We start from the raw sequence: 17,762 nt of genomic DNA, 5'->3' as shown, positions 1-17,762 counted from the left end.
CGTGCTGGCCACTCAGATGACCCCAGGGTGCCTCAAGGCCACCATTCTCTGCCCCAACTATAGAGCCCAGATAAGCAGCCTGTGGCCAGCCAGGGCCCTCAGACCAGAGGCAGGCAGACAGGGAGCTCGTGGAGTGTGGCCACTGTCCACACAGTCTCACTGCCTTCCCTGCTGACATTCTGGCCTCCTCAAAGATGCCGCCTCGTGGGCCCAGTGAACGGCACTCTGGTGAGTGGTCAGGAAGACTGAGAGAAGCAGGAGGCAGGGGGCCTCCCTCAGGCGGCCTGAGAAGCAGCCTTAGTCCCTGCTCGGGTCCTCCAGACACTATGTGTGACCCAGGGCGAGCGGTGCAACTTCTCCAGACCTCCCGACTCGTTTCCCCAGCTCTCCAACAGGGATCCGGACAGTCCCCTCCCCACGGGATCCTCGTGTGGATTCAAAGAGCTGGGACTGAAAAGGCCAAGGGCCCAGGGCCAGCACGCAGGGTCCTGGAGGCTGCTAGTAGTTACAGTCAAAGGAATGATGTCCCCTCCCCGCTCAGTCTCTCAGGAATCGGCACAGTCGGTAGCTAAGTTTTCTCAAAACGGAGGCTTTGGGCATGCAAAAGGACGTGAAAGCATCATCTCAAACAGAGGCAGCCTGGGATGGCTAACAGGACAGGGAGGGAGGAGCTGAAGATAAGGGTGCTTTGGTCACCCGTCCAGACGGGCGGGGACAGGAAGGCCACGGCGGCAACAGACTGACCTGACTCCATCCACAGCTCCCCTCCCAACTGGGCCTGAGTGCCCCCATCTTTCTCTTCACTCCAGGTACACCCAGAGGGATGCGGGGGGGCCGGCCTGCGATGCCCCCACAACCAGGCAACAAGTCCCTAGAGCTGGCAGCGATCCAGCAGGAGACCCTGCCTCAGTCACAGCCCCCAGCTCCCTCGTGGTGCTTTCGCAGAGTGAGGCCGATAAGGACAAACCTAAAAGGAGATCTAGCTCCTCAGAGGCCTCGGGGCGGGGGGGGGCTTGACGGCGGTGGGGGGAGGTGACTGACACGGATGGCTTCTGCTCTAGTGGATAAAACCAGGCCCTGGGGTGCCTGGGTGGCGCAGTCGTTAGGTGTCTGCCTTCGGCTCAGGGCGTGATCCTGGCGTTCTGGGATCGAGCCCCACATCAGGCTCCTCTGCTGGAAGCCTGCTTCTTCCTCTCCCACTCCCCCTGCTTGGGTTCCCTCTTGCTGGCTGTCTGTCTCTGTCAAAAAAAAAAAAACCAGGCCCTGCCCTCCCTGCTCTTCCAAAGCCAACAGCGCCGTGGCCAGGCCAGTCCGTGCACTGCTGAGTCCTGGGCAGTCAAGTGGGCAGTTAGTCGGTGACCCAAGGACAGCCGAGCACACAGCCTGGGCCACCCTGATCCCCCCCACCCCCCAATCTGCCGGTCTCCTGCTGGGCCAGAGCAGCCGCCATCGTGGCACGAGATGGGGTGCAAGGCAAAGTGCTTCTCCCAGGCTACGAAGCACGAGGCACCCCGGCCGCCCCCATTTAGAAGGCAGCTTGTCAGAGCGAGTCAGGGAGCGGGGTCTCTCTCCATTGCCAGCCCCCAGCATCTCCGGGGGGTGCAGCTGAGCTCAGTGGGACCGTCCTGGTTGAGAGCACTGGTATCCTGGGTCCATATCCTGCCCCTGCTACTGACTGGCCCGGGCAGCTTCGGCAAAGGCGCTGGACTTGTCTGGATCTTGGGCTCCCCATGTGGAGAATGGGGATGAAATGGTTTCTTCCCCACAGGGTGTTTGGGGTGGGGGGAGGCAACGAGGCACGTGCCTCCGTAGCACAGTGGTCTGTATGCAATAGGTGCTCCATAAAAGCTGGCTTTGCCAAAGACGGAGGGGAGCCATGGTCCCAGCGGACAGCCCAGATCCGGGTGATCCCCCTCACCCCCAAAACCGCCCCACTGGACAAACCATGGTGCCCTTCTGGCTGGCAACATCCTCTCTTCAGCCCCCCTGCGGGGCATGGGGGGAGAGAAGAGAGGAAAACAAAGCCCAGCTCCATCTTCAAAGCTGCAGCCTCCCTCCGCAGAGGTCCTGGCTGGAGATGTAAGCCAGCCAGGCTTATCGAAACCAAACTTCAAGTTCAAAGTTATCAGAAAACCAGCTTCAGGTTCAACCTTGCCTTTTAAGTTCCACTTGATAAAATCCAAAGGAAAGAAAACTCTGTCCCTTCTCCCTCCTTCTCTGGGGCACCCCTCCTCACACGCAGGCCCTCCCCGCCTCCCCTCCTTCCTCCTCACCCACGGGGGTGGAACGCACCCCCCTTGAAGAGCTCACGCTCTTCCTGTGTCTTCTCTAAAGACCAGCGTGGTCTGGATTGCCTTCTCATCACCAAGGGGTCCCTCATCCCATCCCAGCTCAGAAAACCTCCCGGACACCCACAGGACTGGCCACCGATGGGTCGCAGGACCAGGAGCTATCCTGCCCCGGAGCCCTGCGGGCCAGGAACAAGGACAGTCGGCGCCCTCTGCCCCCACCGAAGAAGGCCCTTCACCCTGTCCCTGTCCCGGCCCAATGGGCCGAGGAGGTGCCAGAGCTGATCAGAAAGCCTAGCAGACTCCAGTGGCAGAGGCAGGGGCTGGGACTCGGGGCTCTGCTTCTACACCCACATGTGAACCTCTCAAACCAAACACCAACCAGCAGCCAGCCCCGCCACCCCTGTGCAGCCCGAGCCACCTCCATCCATCCATCGCTGGGCTCGTGGGCACAAGGAGCGTAAAAGGTGCTCGCTTCGGGCTGTCACGGTCCTGCCAACCAGCAAAGACCATGGCATTTTTATCGGGATGGGGTTTGGTGCCGGATTCTGAGCCCATTCTCTCTCTCCTACTCCTGCTCATACCAGAGATTGTTTTCCCCCAGAGATGATCTTCAGGGGGGCATAATTTCAGAGGGACTCCGATCATTCTTTAATCACTCACAGTAACAACAGGAGATACTGCTAATTTGAAAGAAGAAAGGAAAGCTGGAGGAAGGGTAGAAAAAGGAAGGGAAGGGATGGAGAAAGGAGGAAAGCAAAGCCTTCGAGTTCCAAGACTCGCGTTCTGGGTTTATATCCTGCGTTCATATCATTGCCTGTGACGTACCTTTAGATGACTTAGAGCAGAGGCTGGTAAGCTATGCCCTGTGAGTCAAACCCAGCCCACCCACCGCCTGTTTTTGTAAATAAAGTTTTATTGGGACACAGTCACGTTCATATGCACTGTGTATGGCCGCTTTACTCTGCGATGGCAAAGTTCAGTAATCACAACAGGGTCTATATGGCCTGCAAAGCCTAAAAGTTGTACTCTCCTGGTCCTTTATAGAAAAGTTTGTGAACTACACTTAGGTACCCTTCCTACCAGGGTACCCTGATAAGCAGGTTGCAGGCTGGATTTCACCTGCTGCTCACCTGCTTAACTGGAAACTCTTGTGCAGTACACAACCTGCCCAACCATACACAGTAGGCATGGACGAAAGAAAATGTCAACTCTGATTTCTTCAAACCAATTCTCAGCTCAGACGAGTCTGGGGGTGGTGTGCGGAGCTCCTTCTCTTTGGAAACTGCTCCCTGTCCCTCCTCACGCCATGGCTGCGAGGAGCCTGCTGGCTGTGTTTACCAGATGATGGCTCTCTCCCACATTAGCTCCCAACCTGGCATCTCTCCACCCCCAGCAACTGCCAGATTAAATGCATTACTTGACCATCTTCACCCGGCTCCCTTTGATGTTCCCTTCTCAAGCTTCAAAATACCTTTTGGAGGGAGATCAGACAGCATTAAACAGAATTACTAATTAATTAAGCAAAGTTAAATTTTAAACACTGTTTGTTGTGTTAGCCAAAAGCCTGAACAGAACAGACTTTTTTCCTCCACTGAGATCAAAGACAGTCTCTTCCCTGTCCCTCCCCCAGTTTAAAAAGAAGAGGGGGCTGGGGAGGAAGAGAGGGAAAGAGGAGAGTACAGAGGAGCACCAGCGAGCGAGGAAAGACCCGCGTGGGGATGGTCGGGATGGATGTTGGGGGTGATCATGGGGACTAGACTCCCAGCCCTCACCGCGCACCCACAGTCCCGATGGGAGACATCAACAGCTCATTTGGGACCGCATGTTGGGAGAGCCCCGGTCACTTCCTCGAGCCTGTTTAGCCTGGCAAATAGCAGTGACCCAGGCAGCAGGATGGCACAGCCCACCCAGCCAGAAGCTGCTGACAGCTGGCACCACCCAAACAGGGTGAGAAGAGGGCTACAAAATAAAACAGATCTGCCCTCCCGCAGCCCCACCCTCCCTGGCACCCAGGCAGGACCAGCACCTCAGGGCTCTTTCCTGGGGGGGCGGGCTTAGGGTCAGCTGAGAAGCCGGTTGTGCACTATACAACTCTAGGGGGCGCCATTCACAGACTGGACCTCACACTCTTGTATATTGCCAGTGATATTTTTTGGACAGATGGCCGAAAGTTGTCTGGAGACGGGGGTGGGGGGGATTGGAAACTCTTTTCTTTACTTGGCACGAATGCATTTGTGGCGAGCAGAGTTTGGTCTCGCCCCATCCGGCCCAGCACTTCATTCTGCCCAGTCTGATCTGGGATCTTCCGAGTCCTTCCCAGGAGCCTGCCACATCCTGGCGGCCAGACTGCAAGTCTCGTGGGAGCCGGGGTCCTGCCGCCTAGTGCCCCTGGGATGCCCACAGCACACGCACAGGGCAGCCAATCCACGCCAGCATGCTAAGTGGCACCAAACCCCAGAGGCAGACACAAGGAAGGCCGTATAAAAAACACACCATCAATTCCAGCTTGACTGAGATCGGGAACCGGCGTGAGAAAGCGGGTGCTTGAAAGAGGTAGGTCTGTTTCTGAATCCCATACTTAGGCTAAAATCCAAACCCTGGAGGATCCGAGCAAACACCGGCTTATTTTAACACAATCCAGATAGGCCTGGTTGATAATAAATTTAGGAAGCAGGGACAAATTTGAGATCCCATTATGACAATTACCAGCCCCCCCTCCCCGCCCCCACCAGAGACCAGAAATGCTTAACACTCAGACGGGTGGTTCTCTCTGCCCGGTTACCTGCCACGTTCTTCTCAGTTGCTACGACGTAAGATCTAACACAAGCCAGAGCTTCCTTGCTGGAGTTTGGACACCCGCCCTAACGTCTCCACAGGCCCTTCTCAATTGTCCGCGTGCAGATTATCTGCTGCAAATATTTTAGTCTCGGGGTGGCTCGCCAGGATGTTTCTGACTCCCCAGCCCCCCACCAGCAGCTGTTGGAGGGAATGCAGATGAATTTTAATATTAGCCTATGCCAAATATAATTAGGCGGGTCAATCTGCTGCCAGTAAAAAGAGAAAGATATCATATGTGCATTCCAGGCCAAATGGTTTCTCGCATCATTTGCGCGAGGCTCTCCTGAGGGAGCGAGGGTCCGAGAGACGCGCCAGTCTGCTCGTCAACGAGCCCGGCAGCAGGCTGGTGAGGTTAGTGGGTACATGAGCTATTCCGTTAGGGCCTGTTAAGAGCACCGGGCAGGGTCGGTTCCTGTTTGCATCTTACCAAAGAGGAAAGCAACCTGAAGAAGCAAAATGGATGGGGCCACAGATTTCCCTGCCGAAAATGATTCGCCTGCTGCTGTCTTTCGGCCCAGTCTCTCCACTGACCTGCTCTTTAGTTTTGGACCCAGCCGTGCGCTCACACTGTTATCCCTGCCAAGAACACTTGCCCTGGCTTGAAAGCTCCTTCAGGTCTTCCGCCCAGGCCCTCCAACATCTGAGAAGGTGCCTGCAAGCCCCCAGGGGCTAGGTTAGGGTTCCCCACTCAGTGAGTCATCCGTATTACTCCACTATCATCATTACTCCGTTAATTCGATCTTTCTACCGTAGCCTAGATGCATCGACACTGTCATTGCCATCACCATCACCATCATCATCATCAAAACAAGCCAACAGTCAGTAGCACAAGCAGGATTTGAACCCACAAGTGTAGAAACAGAACGAAAATCGCCGTTTCCTGATTCCCCAGCCACTGGTCTCCCCACTCTGTCACCCAGTAGTTGACACCTGCTCCTGTGTGTCCTGCAGCCATCGTCCCCCTTCTGAGAATAGCATCTGGGTTTCCTCCGGCAGGCCCCTCCCCCCCCATCTCAACCCCTCCTTTATGGAGGGCTGAGCCCACTCCAGCGTTGGGGATGCACCCAGCACCCCGCCCCGACATGAGGCATTTTGTCCTGAAAGCCCCTGGGGGCTGCTCCTAGGTCGGTACTGAGGTACAGTTCATCCTGAAACCAGTGAAGCCGAGCTCGTGGGCCCCTCACCTGCACGGGCCCCGGCAACGTGCTCACATGGTCGTTTGGTCTTTCGATACTTTTACATTTAGGCATTTTCACCTCAATTGGTTACGACCACTGTCTCCTTCCTTTCTGACTCCCAAGCAGCCTCTTGCGTCTCGCAATGTCAGAGTGAACACAGGCATTTCTGGAATGGAGCTAAGGGAAGGCTGAGTTGGAAATATATTTATTTAAGTTTAGCAGGATAGATCTATCGTCTGGCTCAAAGTTATAAAAGAATCGTGCAAAAAATAAAGAAGAGAATCGTGTATTCTTTTTCTTAAGGACGACCCCCACACTGGACAAGCTTCCGGTGCCGTACAACCTAGATCCACCCGGTGAGAACCAAACTTTGGCAAAAAGTATTGAGCCTTGGGGGCTCTCTTTCACCTGAGGGGGCTGAGCTCACAGGATGGGAGCCCCCAGAGCTGGGTGGCCACCCTTTGCCACCTGAGCGGGAGAGACCAACACAGGGGCAGAGGGAGAGGTGACAGAGGAAAAGGGGGGGAGGGAGGGAGTGTGTGTGTGTGTGTGTGTGTGTGTGTGTATGACATGGTTTGCACTCCTGGATCCAGCTGGCCCTTTTTAGGCAAAATCCACCCGAGCATTTTTCAAGATCGTCAGCTAAAGCTTCAGTGCGTTTGGGTTGACGGTCAAAAGAACCCAAAGAATCCTGACTGAAGTCTGAGCCCCTGCTTATCAGGACAAAAACCACCACCACCCAAAGAGGAATTGACGTAATGCGGCGGGATTCTCCAAGGTAGTTTCTGGCACTTTCCACCAGTGGGTGTCTACCCCTTCCTGAGACCAGACATGCCAGCCTGGGTTTTTTTTCTTCCACAATCTTGCCTCCCCAGGCTGCATTGTATGGTAGGGAGATTTTATTTAAGGACGAGTTGTGACTGAGGGGAAAAAGGAAAGGAAAAAAAGAGGACAGAAGGAAGGAGTGGAGGGAGGGAGGGAGGAAAAAACCTTCCAACAAATAGCATTCTAGCCTTTTCCCTCATCAGAGCATAAGGTTGATAGCCACTCTGCTTTGAGGTTTGAATCGGGTTGAAACGAAACATCTGTTCAGGGAGGGAGGGGGGAATGCCGGCAGAGAGGGAGCAGGAGAGAGAAAAAAGCTTTTTTGGGCTAAAAATACCCTGTCCCTTCCACTCTCCCTCCCTCCCCGCCCAAGTTAAAACATGTGATGAAATTCAACTTTTAAAATCTAACCCCGAGCTACTCGAAACTACTAAAGCCGCCTTGGTATCTGACACAAGTCAGAATTTCCACTGTTCCAGCTGAGCTTTTATGAAGAACAGACTCGAGAGAAGCTGCTGTCCCCCGGGCTGCTGGGGGGACTGCCGCCGAGTGGAGTTGGGCCTCGCTGACACTCACAGGAGGACGGGCTCTGAACTGAGAGCCGCAGCCAGCGGGGTGTGGCCCGCCTGCCCTCCGTTGGGGGGGGGTCCCCGCTGCTCCCCAGTCATCTCCTCCTCCTCCAGGACTTCCAGGGAACCACTGGCCAGCCCCAGTGATTGACCGGTGCCCGGGAGACATGCAGGGCCCTCTGTGGAGAGGTCCTTAAAAGTCCTCCCTCTCTCCCTCTCTCTCTTTCTCGCTTGCCCCACCACCAAGCTGCTCCCTGACCTCCAGACGCAGTGTCCAACTGTCTGTCTACTTGGCATCTCTACTTGGATGTCCAACAGCCATCGGGAACCTGACATGCCCCCAAGAAACAGCCTTCCCTGTCACCTGCCCGAACCCCCACCTCAGAAGAGGCCCCAACCTTGCTTTTGGTCCTTAAGCTGGAAGTTCAAGGTGGGGCGGGTTGGGGGCCTAGGATCCCTTTCTTTCCCTCATCCACCCCCTCACCCCACCTCCCATCTCCCACGCCTACCCCACCAGGACCCCCATTTCTCTCCGGCCCCACAGCCCCCATGCAAAGCCGACACCATCACCCTCGCCCGCACTACTGGAATCATGTCCCATTGTCATGGCCTCCTTCCTCCCGCCTGCACGGCCCATCCTTCCGAGAAGGCACAAGTACCTTGTTAAAATGGAAGTCAGAAGCTGGCACTCACCTTGCCTACAATTTTCCAATGCTTTCTCTTCAAAAAGCAGCATAAAACCCAAGCGTGTGGTCCCACCCTTGCTGACTGGCCCACCCTTGTCCCCCAGTGTCCCCTCCTGCCACATAGGTCTCCCTTTTGTGCTTCCCTAAACCCCAAGTTCCTTCCCCTTGGGGTTCTGCTTGCTGGCTCCTTCTGTCTGCTCTCCCTTCACGTCCTCCCATGGCTGGCTCCTTCCTGGCACCCACATCTCAGCTGACATGTCACCTCCTCAGAGAGGACTCGCCACCCTCTCCCCTTCACTGGGTTCTACCTCTTGGGCCGAGCACCACTACCAGAAACTGGCACGGTCCTTCCCGCGTCCCTCGTGTGACACCCTGCCCGCAGGTGCTCAGCAAATTCTCCCCAAGGAGGAAGAGTTAGAGGCCTGAGTTCTGGTCTCAGTCTGCTGTGTGACCTTGGACCGGTCACGTCCACTCTCTGGGCCTCGGTTTTCCAACTACAAATGAAGGGGGACTAATGGGCTTCCCGAGGGTTCCTCGGGTCTATGAGGGGTTGATATATCACACCCGGGGGCCGGGACGAACTGACCGGGGCCGAGGGGGAGTATGTGGGACCTGCCTGGGTGGCCCGAGGGAGGGGACTGCCTGACTCAGTGACTTCATTCTTCCAGTGAGTATTTATTAAGCACGTACAGCGTGCCAGACTCTATGTCATGCCCTGGGAGGAGAAGGAGAGGTTCTAATAGGATTAAAGAAGCTTTGAAAATAGGTCTTCTTTGATCTGGACTAGTAAATAATTATAAACACCAGTTGGCTCCTCTTCAAGAAGAGACCCGTGAAACAATAAGACTCCTGCGAGCTCACATACGCTGGGCGCTTACTCTGCGGACCAGGGCTGTTCTCTGCGCTCGCATGAACGACCTCCCTGTCTTCATGGGAGCCCTGCAGAAGGGCTCCGATTACCCCCAACAAGGAAAATGAAAAACAGAGACGTGAAGCGATTCACCCAAGGTCGCCCAGAGAGTGGTGATTAAAGCCAGGCTGGATCCGGGGTCTGACTTGCAAATTCTGAAAAAGGCCCAAATAAAGGTGGGAAGGTGCCTCTCACGGATTCAGAGGCGGTAGTGGTGAGACAAATTTCGGGGCCCATGCAGAGTCAGATGGGTCCTGAGCTCACCGTGGGGCTACTCAGACCCGCAGGGCCTCAGGCCCAACACCACCGCCCTGCTTGGCAGGACCAGCTACTCTAACCAGGGAAGTAGGGATACACTCACCTCCCCCCATAGGTCTGGTCAAGCCAAACCCAGGCTGGGGGGAAGGAAGCCTGCCCTGCAGCAGTCCTGGGGGCCTGGAGGGAGGCCTTCAAGTCCTCTAGAGTTCAAGTCAGCGTTCTAGAGATGCCAGGTGGACTGCAATGTGCCTGCTTCCAGCCCCACGTGGAGGTCAGAGGACAGGAAACAGACATGGTGTTGGGGGTCCGTACGCAGAGTCCAAAAGTCAAGCCACTGGGAGGGATGGGGACGCCCCTGGGCGGAAGGGAGAGAGGGGACCCAGAGAGAAGGCCTTGTAACCATTTATAGGTCTTTCCCTTCCCAAGGGCACAGAGCCGAAGCTGCACCGAGTGGGGAGGATGCCCGGACACTGTGCTTCCGGGAGGCCATGCAGGGTAAGGTGGGTCTGCCAAACAGGTGTGGTTCCAATTTGCACCTCAGGCCACAAGCCACAGGCTGCCACCACCTGTCGTGTGGCCCAACCGACCAACCGAGGACGAGATGGGGAAGCCAGGTGGGGACCCAAGTGAAGTGCGAGGGTGGCCCTCCCCTGTGCTCAGACCCCTGCTGGGTCAGCAGAGGGAGGGTCCCTCTCCCCTTCTCCCCTGGAAAGCCAGCCACGTGTCCCGCCCCTGCCACGCCCAGCCAGCTCTCGGAGCTTGGGACTTTTGATGTTTACTTTGTTCTCTCCATAGTTCAAAAGGAGCTCCGCAGCCCTCGCACCAGGCCCAGACTTAATCTGCCATCCCGCGAGCTCCCAGCTGGCCAGTTAAGGCGGTTAAGATGCTGGATTAGGGCCGGCTTTACATAACAACGCAGGAGCGAAAGCCGGCCTCTCCTGGGATGGCTAAAAGACTTCTTTTTATCTTCACGCCTCAGATGGCCTTTTTTCTCCCTTAAACAGCCCTCCAGCCCGCCAAGAGGCAATGAACTTGGCCAACAGGAAGACAAAGAAGAGATTCAGGATTCGGTGTGCTCTCCCTTGGCCGGTAGCACAGAGGGGCGCCGCTGCCCCCCGCCCTGGGGCCAGGTGGATGCTTCTCCGTGGCCGGGACCATGGGCGACCACGGAACCACAGATGGTCATGGGTCCAGCATCCCTCCCAGGAGTGTCAGAACCTCGCAGGCTGGCCCAGGTGCAAACCAGAGCAGCCTCGCTCTTCCTGCCTCCTCTACTCATCGTATTCACTTTTAATTCTGTTGCGAGTCTTTCAATTCACTCTTCTTGGGAAAGTTAAAACATTCTTCCCCGTTAATACTACAGTCCTCTTGAGGAGCTCTTTCTGGTTTTACTATCCTCTTCCCAAGTCCAAGAGGAGCTCCTATTTTGTCTGTCGGGCCCTCCCGCTACACAGTAATACGCGCGTGGTCTCTACTCACACAGTAGGAAATACAGAGCATTATTTCGCGCCCCTTTTCACAGAAGACATACTGGCCACAACCCACCACATCTCTCTGCGACCTGATCTGTTTTATGTTCTCTGATTCTGTGTGAGCTTTTGTTTGAAGACAGAGGCCGAAAAGCTGGACCACCAACAACTTAGTCTGAACGCTAGTTGGGAAACTGAGGCAGGAGAGTGGCTCCTGACCCCCTCCCCCATGAGTGGTGGCACCGACGTGCCCGGACATCACCAGGGACTAGCAAGGTGCTCGGGCTGCCCTTCGAGCCCAGCATGCAGCCAGGGGGCCGTGGGGTCAGACCGAGTACCGCCAACCTCATACCCTTTCCCCGGCAGGAGCCGGGACCCTTGGGCGCCTCCTCTTCATCCCGCATCCATCAGCCAGTGTTTGTAAGTGCTCCCCTCCCCCACAGCAGGGCTTCCTTCTCCCTACAAGGAGCCCACGTCCTTTGCGCACCCACAGAGTCCGGCTCCATGACCCCACTCATCATGTGACAGAGGGCAAGGGGGCGCAGAGCTGGGGGGACCCGGCCGCGATCCACAGCGGGTTGTTACCAGAGCTGGGAGGGGAGCCCGGTCTAGGTGCTCCTCGGCCAGTGGTCCTTCTACTTCGGTACAAGAGGACTCACGCTCTGAATGCAGACAGTGCACAAAGTAACCCTCCCCTCCAGGAGGAAGTGGATTCCACGGCTAGGCCATTTCATGTCTATTTGCAGAGAAAAACATCTCATTTGAAATCAATTACATGGTTGTAAACGGAGCCTTGAAGGACAGAGAAGTGCCTCCTTTGGGGCAGTAACAAGGGGCTCAATACATAATGGGTAGACAGACAGACAATGATTAGAGGATGGGTCAATGGCGGAAGGGGTGAATGATGGGAGATGAACACGTGAGCAGAGGATGGAGCGTGGGCGGCTGCGTGATAACTCAGAGTAGGCGGGCTGGTGGACGGGGGGTAGGAGAGTAGGGAGAACCATGGATGGATGGATGGATGGATGGATGGATGGGGCACGGCCAGTGGGTGGGTGGGTTGTGGGACGGTAAGGAGTGAGGGATAGGTGAACGAAGGGACCAGATAGACAAGTGGACTGGTGGCTGGTTGGATGGGTAGCGAATGGGTGACAGATGGAGTAGGTGGGGGGACGGATGAACGAGAGAATGAACTTGCTAATGAGTCACTGTGAGAAAGAGCGGGAAATGAATACACAACTGGAATGAGAGCCGAAGCCCACGGAATCAATGTCTGGGGTCACTCCAATCCCCAGGGCTTACATCCTTCCCACCTTTCCCTGACTCCCCAGATCTCAAAGCACCAACTCCTGGCATCTCTCCACGGAGCCAAAGATGACGGCCAAGGCCTGGGGGAGCCCAGAAGAGTGACAGAATCAGACCCGCGGAGCCTCTGCGTGTGGTCACCAGCTCTTCAGGCAAACGGCCCACAGCCCGCACGAAGTTCTGTCCACGGGACTCCCCCCAATCCTTGATTCAGGACCTGCTCGTATTGGAGCCAAGTTTGCTAGATACCTGAGTCCCAGCCTGCCTCCAACTCCTCGGCCCCCAAGTGAATCTCTTAAAACAATGCTTCTCAAAGTGTAACTTGCACACAAGCCACGTGGGGAACCTCTTCGAGGGCACATGGCCTGGGGCCGACAGCTCTCAGGCTGCATGTGGCCACAGTCCTCAGGTCTGGCCCAGGCTCCCCTTGAGAAACTCTTGGCACTGTCTGCTCTCCTCTCAAGGCCCTACGGGGCCCCAAGGTCTAGATTCCCCTGCCCCCCTCCCCAAGATCCTTGGCCCCCTGGCTCTCTTGCGAGCTGCCTGTCCTCACCTCCACAGCAAGGTCCCTACTATCCTAAGGCTTCCCCAGTTCAGTGATTCTCTTCTCTGAGTAGAAAATGGAAATGCTATCCCACTTAGCAAATGCTTTCCAATGCCATCTGTGCTTGTACCAACGTAGGGAGTCAAGCAGAGAGAAGGCTCTCATTCCCACTCTGTAAGTGTGGAAACTAAGGCTCTTCTAGAAAGGTGGCGTGCCTTGCCCGAAGTCAAGTGAGGGCACCAGTGGCCAGCCGGCCCTCTGCTCCAAGGTCCTCATCCTCCTACAACAGGTGCCTCCCCTCGAACAAAGGCAGGAGCAAGAGCTACAGACTGAGAGGGGAGGGGCCGGGGGGGGGTGTTTGTATGCGTGCTTGTGCTCCCAAGTGAGTGATGTGAACAGAGAAACGGGGAAATAGAACAGCTACTTTATGTAGTGCTTACATTATAGTCACCCCCCCCCCAACAGGAAGGCTGAGTTCAAACAGCCTGCCCAAGGTTCCCCAGCCAATACAGAGCAAGACCAGGATGTAAGGCTCAGGAGCCTGGCTCCATTCCAGGCTTGGACCCATGAAGGGCTACACTCACTCCCCTCTTGCTTCTCACCCTACCACCCCCACCGACAGTCAGGGTCCTGTCCTCTGTCTGGTCTGCAGATTTCTTGGAGGGTACCCAGGGCATGTGGTAGACCAGATGGCCCCATCCCCATCTCACTGCACCCTGGAAAGAGAGCAAGAATTCTGGTACCTTCTAGCCGAAAGTCTTCCTCTTCCTCCTCACTGAGCGTTTCTCTGAAAACTTCACCCACGAGCTCCTAGAGGAAGACAAAGCAGGGGCGTTAAGTAAGTATCCGACAGAGTCAAGGAGGAACCTGGCATTGGGATGGTAAAGGTGGCGTCATGAACGTGGGCCTGGCTGGTCCCAAGGAAGCAGGGCTCCTGCTCTGATTCTTCTGATGGGAATTTAGGTCAACTGAGGTGGATCCTATTGCTTGAAAAGGGAACTGTCACCATGCTTTTTAGGAAGTACCCTGTCCTCAGCCTACAGCTCACTATAAAATGCTGTAGGCTCCTCCCTCAGAAAGGAAGTTCCACCCTCTGCCCTGGAAAAAGACAGAGACAAGATGAGAAAACATCCCTATCTACCCCTCAGAGTCAACTTTGACGGACTCAGGATGAACAAGCCTCCTCTGTGGGCCCCAGGAAGGGATCTCAGTGTGAATCCTTCCTGGGGTAAGGGTCCCAGGCGGGCTGTCTCCATGGGTTTGCAAAGAGGGCCTGGTTTGCACAAGAGTGGTCTCTACCGCCCCTAACATGAGCCCCCAACTCTTCAGCATCACATTCAGCAACCTGCACGCTCTGTCTGCCGGCTAATCCTCAGACATGCTGCCGCCTCTCCCCAGTGCACACACCTTCCAGAAGCTAGCCTGACCCTTGCGCTGCCTTGCCCGGTGCCCCACGTGTGAGTTCAGGATGTCCGGTGGCAGAGTTGTTCCCAACCAGCCTGGTCAGGCTGCCACTCGGCTGTCGTCAGGTTGGCAAGGGGAGTTTCGTTGGCCCACAGGCTGGGAAGTTTCTGGAATGTCCACAAAGGTACCACCTATCTTGCCCTACCCCAGCAGGGTGACCCTAGATATGGAAGAAGCGAGACCAGCACTTGTCAGACTATCTTCTGCATTATTGGTATCTGCCAATAAGAGTTCTGTGATCAGAAAAGATTGTTTTCAAGTCAGACAAGATCCCTTACTGAAGAATTTACTATGGTAACAGACACTGTGAATATCCAAGGGGTAACTTAGGCTGCATTCCTCAAACCTATTGCGACCATGGAGTTTTGTGTCTCAAAAGCATCCCGTGGGATCTATGTTCCGAGGAACCCACTTTGGGAAATGCTCCTCTTCCGGGGGAGAGACAAAGTTTGGGAGGGTTACACCTCCTTATCTCTTTTGACGCCACAACAATGCTCTGGCAGCGCTTCCCGAACCACAACATGACAAGCAATAAAGAAGCCCAAACTCAGCAGCTGTCACCAGCTTCTCTTTTTTTGGGGGGGAAAAAAAGTGCAAAGAGAAAGAAAAAGAGAATGCGCCCCCTCCTTGAAAAATTAGAAGGGGGAAAAAATCCCAGATCTCAGATACTTAACAGAAACACCAGTGCTTGTCTTGATTAACAAAACCAAAAATCCTGCTTGGTAGAGCTGATCTTATCAGCTGGACACAGCTGGAGATAAGCCTTTTGTTTTGTTTTGTTTTGTTTTGTTTTGTTTTGTTTTGTTTTGTTTTGTTTTGTTTTGTTTTGTTTTGTTTTGTTTTGTTTTGTTTTGTTTTGTTTTGTTTCACAGGTTATGAAAATGTGGTCATTCAGACTTCTGATGTACCACTGACTTCAACGCCAGGCTCCTTGATTCCTGGAGTCCGGGCGGCTTCTCCCTCCTCCGCCGCCAATTATCATAATCACCGAACACTTCCTGGGCTTGTAAACTGGCTGTTTGCGTTAACAGCTCCGGAGTTGACAGGGAAGCTGGGAGCGGGTGACAGGGCGGCATCATTAGGTGGCTGGGACACTCGGCAGCCAATTAGAGCCCATCTTTCATGCCAGAAGAAGACGGATGCCACCTGCCCCAGACAGCCTGGCGGGCAGCACCTCCTCCCAGGAGTGGGGTGACCGGCTTCAAGGGGATCGTGCTGAGGTCTTCTGGAAAGTGGGGGCTCAGTGCGGACCTCGGCCAGCCACGCGGACAGCTCCCAGCGAGGCGGCCAGGACCTGCCAGGCACACACTCATGAGCGCTCGCGTCTTCTTGTCGGCACACTTGGAGGAGTTGAGAGACTGCCAACGTCACTCCCAACAAAGCAGCCGTCTGGAACCCCGATAACAATGCCTCGCGGTGTGTATCACGCACTCTGAGAACTGTCTGCGGGGAGAACCAAGCTCCCTGACACAGTAAAGGCATGTCTCTGCACATGAAAGCAGAGTTCTGGCAAGTTCCAGGGTCAGCTTCTGCGTGCTCAACCCTACGCTGCTCTGTAACCCCTGACTCGCTGGGCAGTACAGGTGCTCGATGCTGGCAAAAGTCCGTTTCATCCGGGGCGCCTGGGGGGGGGTGCAGTTGGTTGAGCATCGAACTCTCGGTTTCAGCTCAGGTGGTGATCTCATGGGTGGTGAGATCGAGCCCCGGCATAGGACTCTGCACTCCGTGGGGAGTCTGCTTGAGTTTCATTCTCCCTTTGTCTCTCCCCCCACTTGCATGCACTCTCTCCCTCTCTCTCCCTCTCTAAAATATTTTTTTTCTAAAATATTTAAATAAATAAATCTTAAAAAAAATTTCATTTCATCTGCTAAGCCAGACTGCCCAGGGAATGCCGTGTCTGTGGTCCTCAAACTTTGAATCACGAAGCCAGAGGCAATACGGTGTGGAGCTAGACACAAGATCACATCCTAGCTCCACGGCCTCCCTCGCCCTTGGATGTGGGGCCAGCCACTGCTTTCTTGGAACCTCAGTCTATCTCTCTGTAAAATGGGTACAATGATAGACCACAGCAATGGCAGGACAGCTGACCTTACTGGGCCTCTCCTCAGTGCCAGGCGCCGTGCGAGGCACCTTATAAGTATCATCTCCCTCAGTCTTCACCATTGCCCTGCACTTTCCCGCTCTCCAGGAACAAATGCTTATAAAAATGATCTGCAATTTGTAGAGTGAGAGTTATGATTGTCATCCTTTTTTTTCCTACAAAGAAAGTGCCGTCAGTCCTCAAGGGACATAGGAGACAGGAAATAATCGGACTGAGAGCCACTCGCATCATTTACCAAGGGCTCATGGAGCCTGAGGCGCTGACCGAGGGAATGAGGTTCCCAACAGCCCTGTATTTAAATGAGGCAGCGGCTCCACCAGGCCAGGCGACCGGCTGGGGATCCTCAGCAGAGCCAAGACGCCTGGCCCGAGCTTGTGCCGTGGAATCAGGGCTCCTGTGGGCATGGGGACAGAGGCAGCCAAGAGTCCTGGTGCTTGCCAGGGACCAGGGATCCCACTTAAGGACGTGCAAGGAGAACGGGCCTGCCAGCCGCTCCGTGGGTGGTGGCCAACCACTCCTGTTAATGCCGCAGGACTCCAAGGGCCCACAGCTCCTCCCCATTAGGCTGGGGACAGGGCAGAGCCCTGGCTGGGAGGCCTGCAGACAAGGTGTAGGGGCAGGCCCTGGGGACCATCCTGCAGGAAGGCACTCAGAGCCCTCGACAGCCACGGGCCCCACGCGGAGCCCCACTGCGGAAGGTACGGGGGCATGGAACTGGAATTGGCCAGACCTCGGGTCAAATCCCAGCTCCGCGTCATACACGCTGCATCACTTGGGTGAAGGAACGTTCTCAGCCTCCCGTGTGTACATAGGGACGATAGCGCTCATGGTGTCTCGGGGTGGGTGTGAGGGTTAAGTAAGTCCTTGCATGGAAAGGGCTGACGTGACACCCGATACCACAACTGGGGCTCCAGAGACCAGAAGTTATTGTTCATTACTTCCACTCTTGATTGTCAATTGGCTACCAGAACATTGCTCAGAGAAGCTCAAAGGTTCACCAGCCCCCAGGCGCCCTCAAAGACACTGAGAAACACTGTCCTACCCGACACACTGTTTTACTCCTCATGGCAATCCTTCGAGATCGTACCATCATTATCCCACTTCGCAGATGAGCAAACGGAGGCACAGGGAGGTTAAGTGACTTGCCTAAGGTCACACAGCTAGTAAGAGGCAGAGCTGGGCTGGAAGGCAGGCACCTGGCTCCAGAGCCCACACACTTCACCACTGCCCTGTGAGAAGCCCAAGTGCGGGGCTTCGTATGAGTGACTTCCCTTCACTGCTCCTTTACTCGGCCACCACTCCAGTGGCCCCTGGTCCCCGGCCC

At 55.4% G+C, this 17,762-nt stretch overlaps 1 protein-coding gene across 1 annotated transcript in view; it reads right to left on the bottom strand.

Moving 5' to 3' along the window:
* Positions 1 to 17,762, bottom strand: part of NKD1 (NKD inhibitor of WNT signaling pathway 1) — an 87,677-nt gene that overhangs the window by 13,073 nt on the left and 56,842 nt on the right. The window contains exon 5 of the mRNA XM_040633085.1: positions 13,617 to 13,683. Within this exon, the coding sequence (XP_040489019.1) occupies positions 13,617 to 13,683 (67 nt within the window). The remainder of the gene's footprint in view (positions 1 to 13,616; positions 13,684 to 17,762) is intronic.

Source organism: Ursus maritimus, unplaced genomic scaffold, assembly GCF_017311325.1.
Source record: "Ursus maritimus isolate PB19 unplaced genomic scaffold, ASM1731132v1 scaffold_19, whole genome shotgun sequence".
Lineage (NCBI taxonomy): Eukaryota > Metazoa > Chordata > Mammalia > Carnivora > Ursidae > Ursus > Ursus maritimus.
The sequence above is the reverse complement of the archived record's forward strand: the minus strand, read 5'-3'. Positions and strand labels throughout refer to the sequence as shown.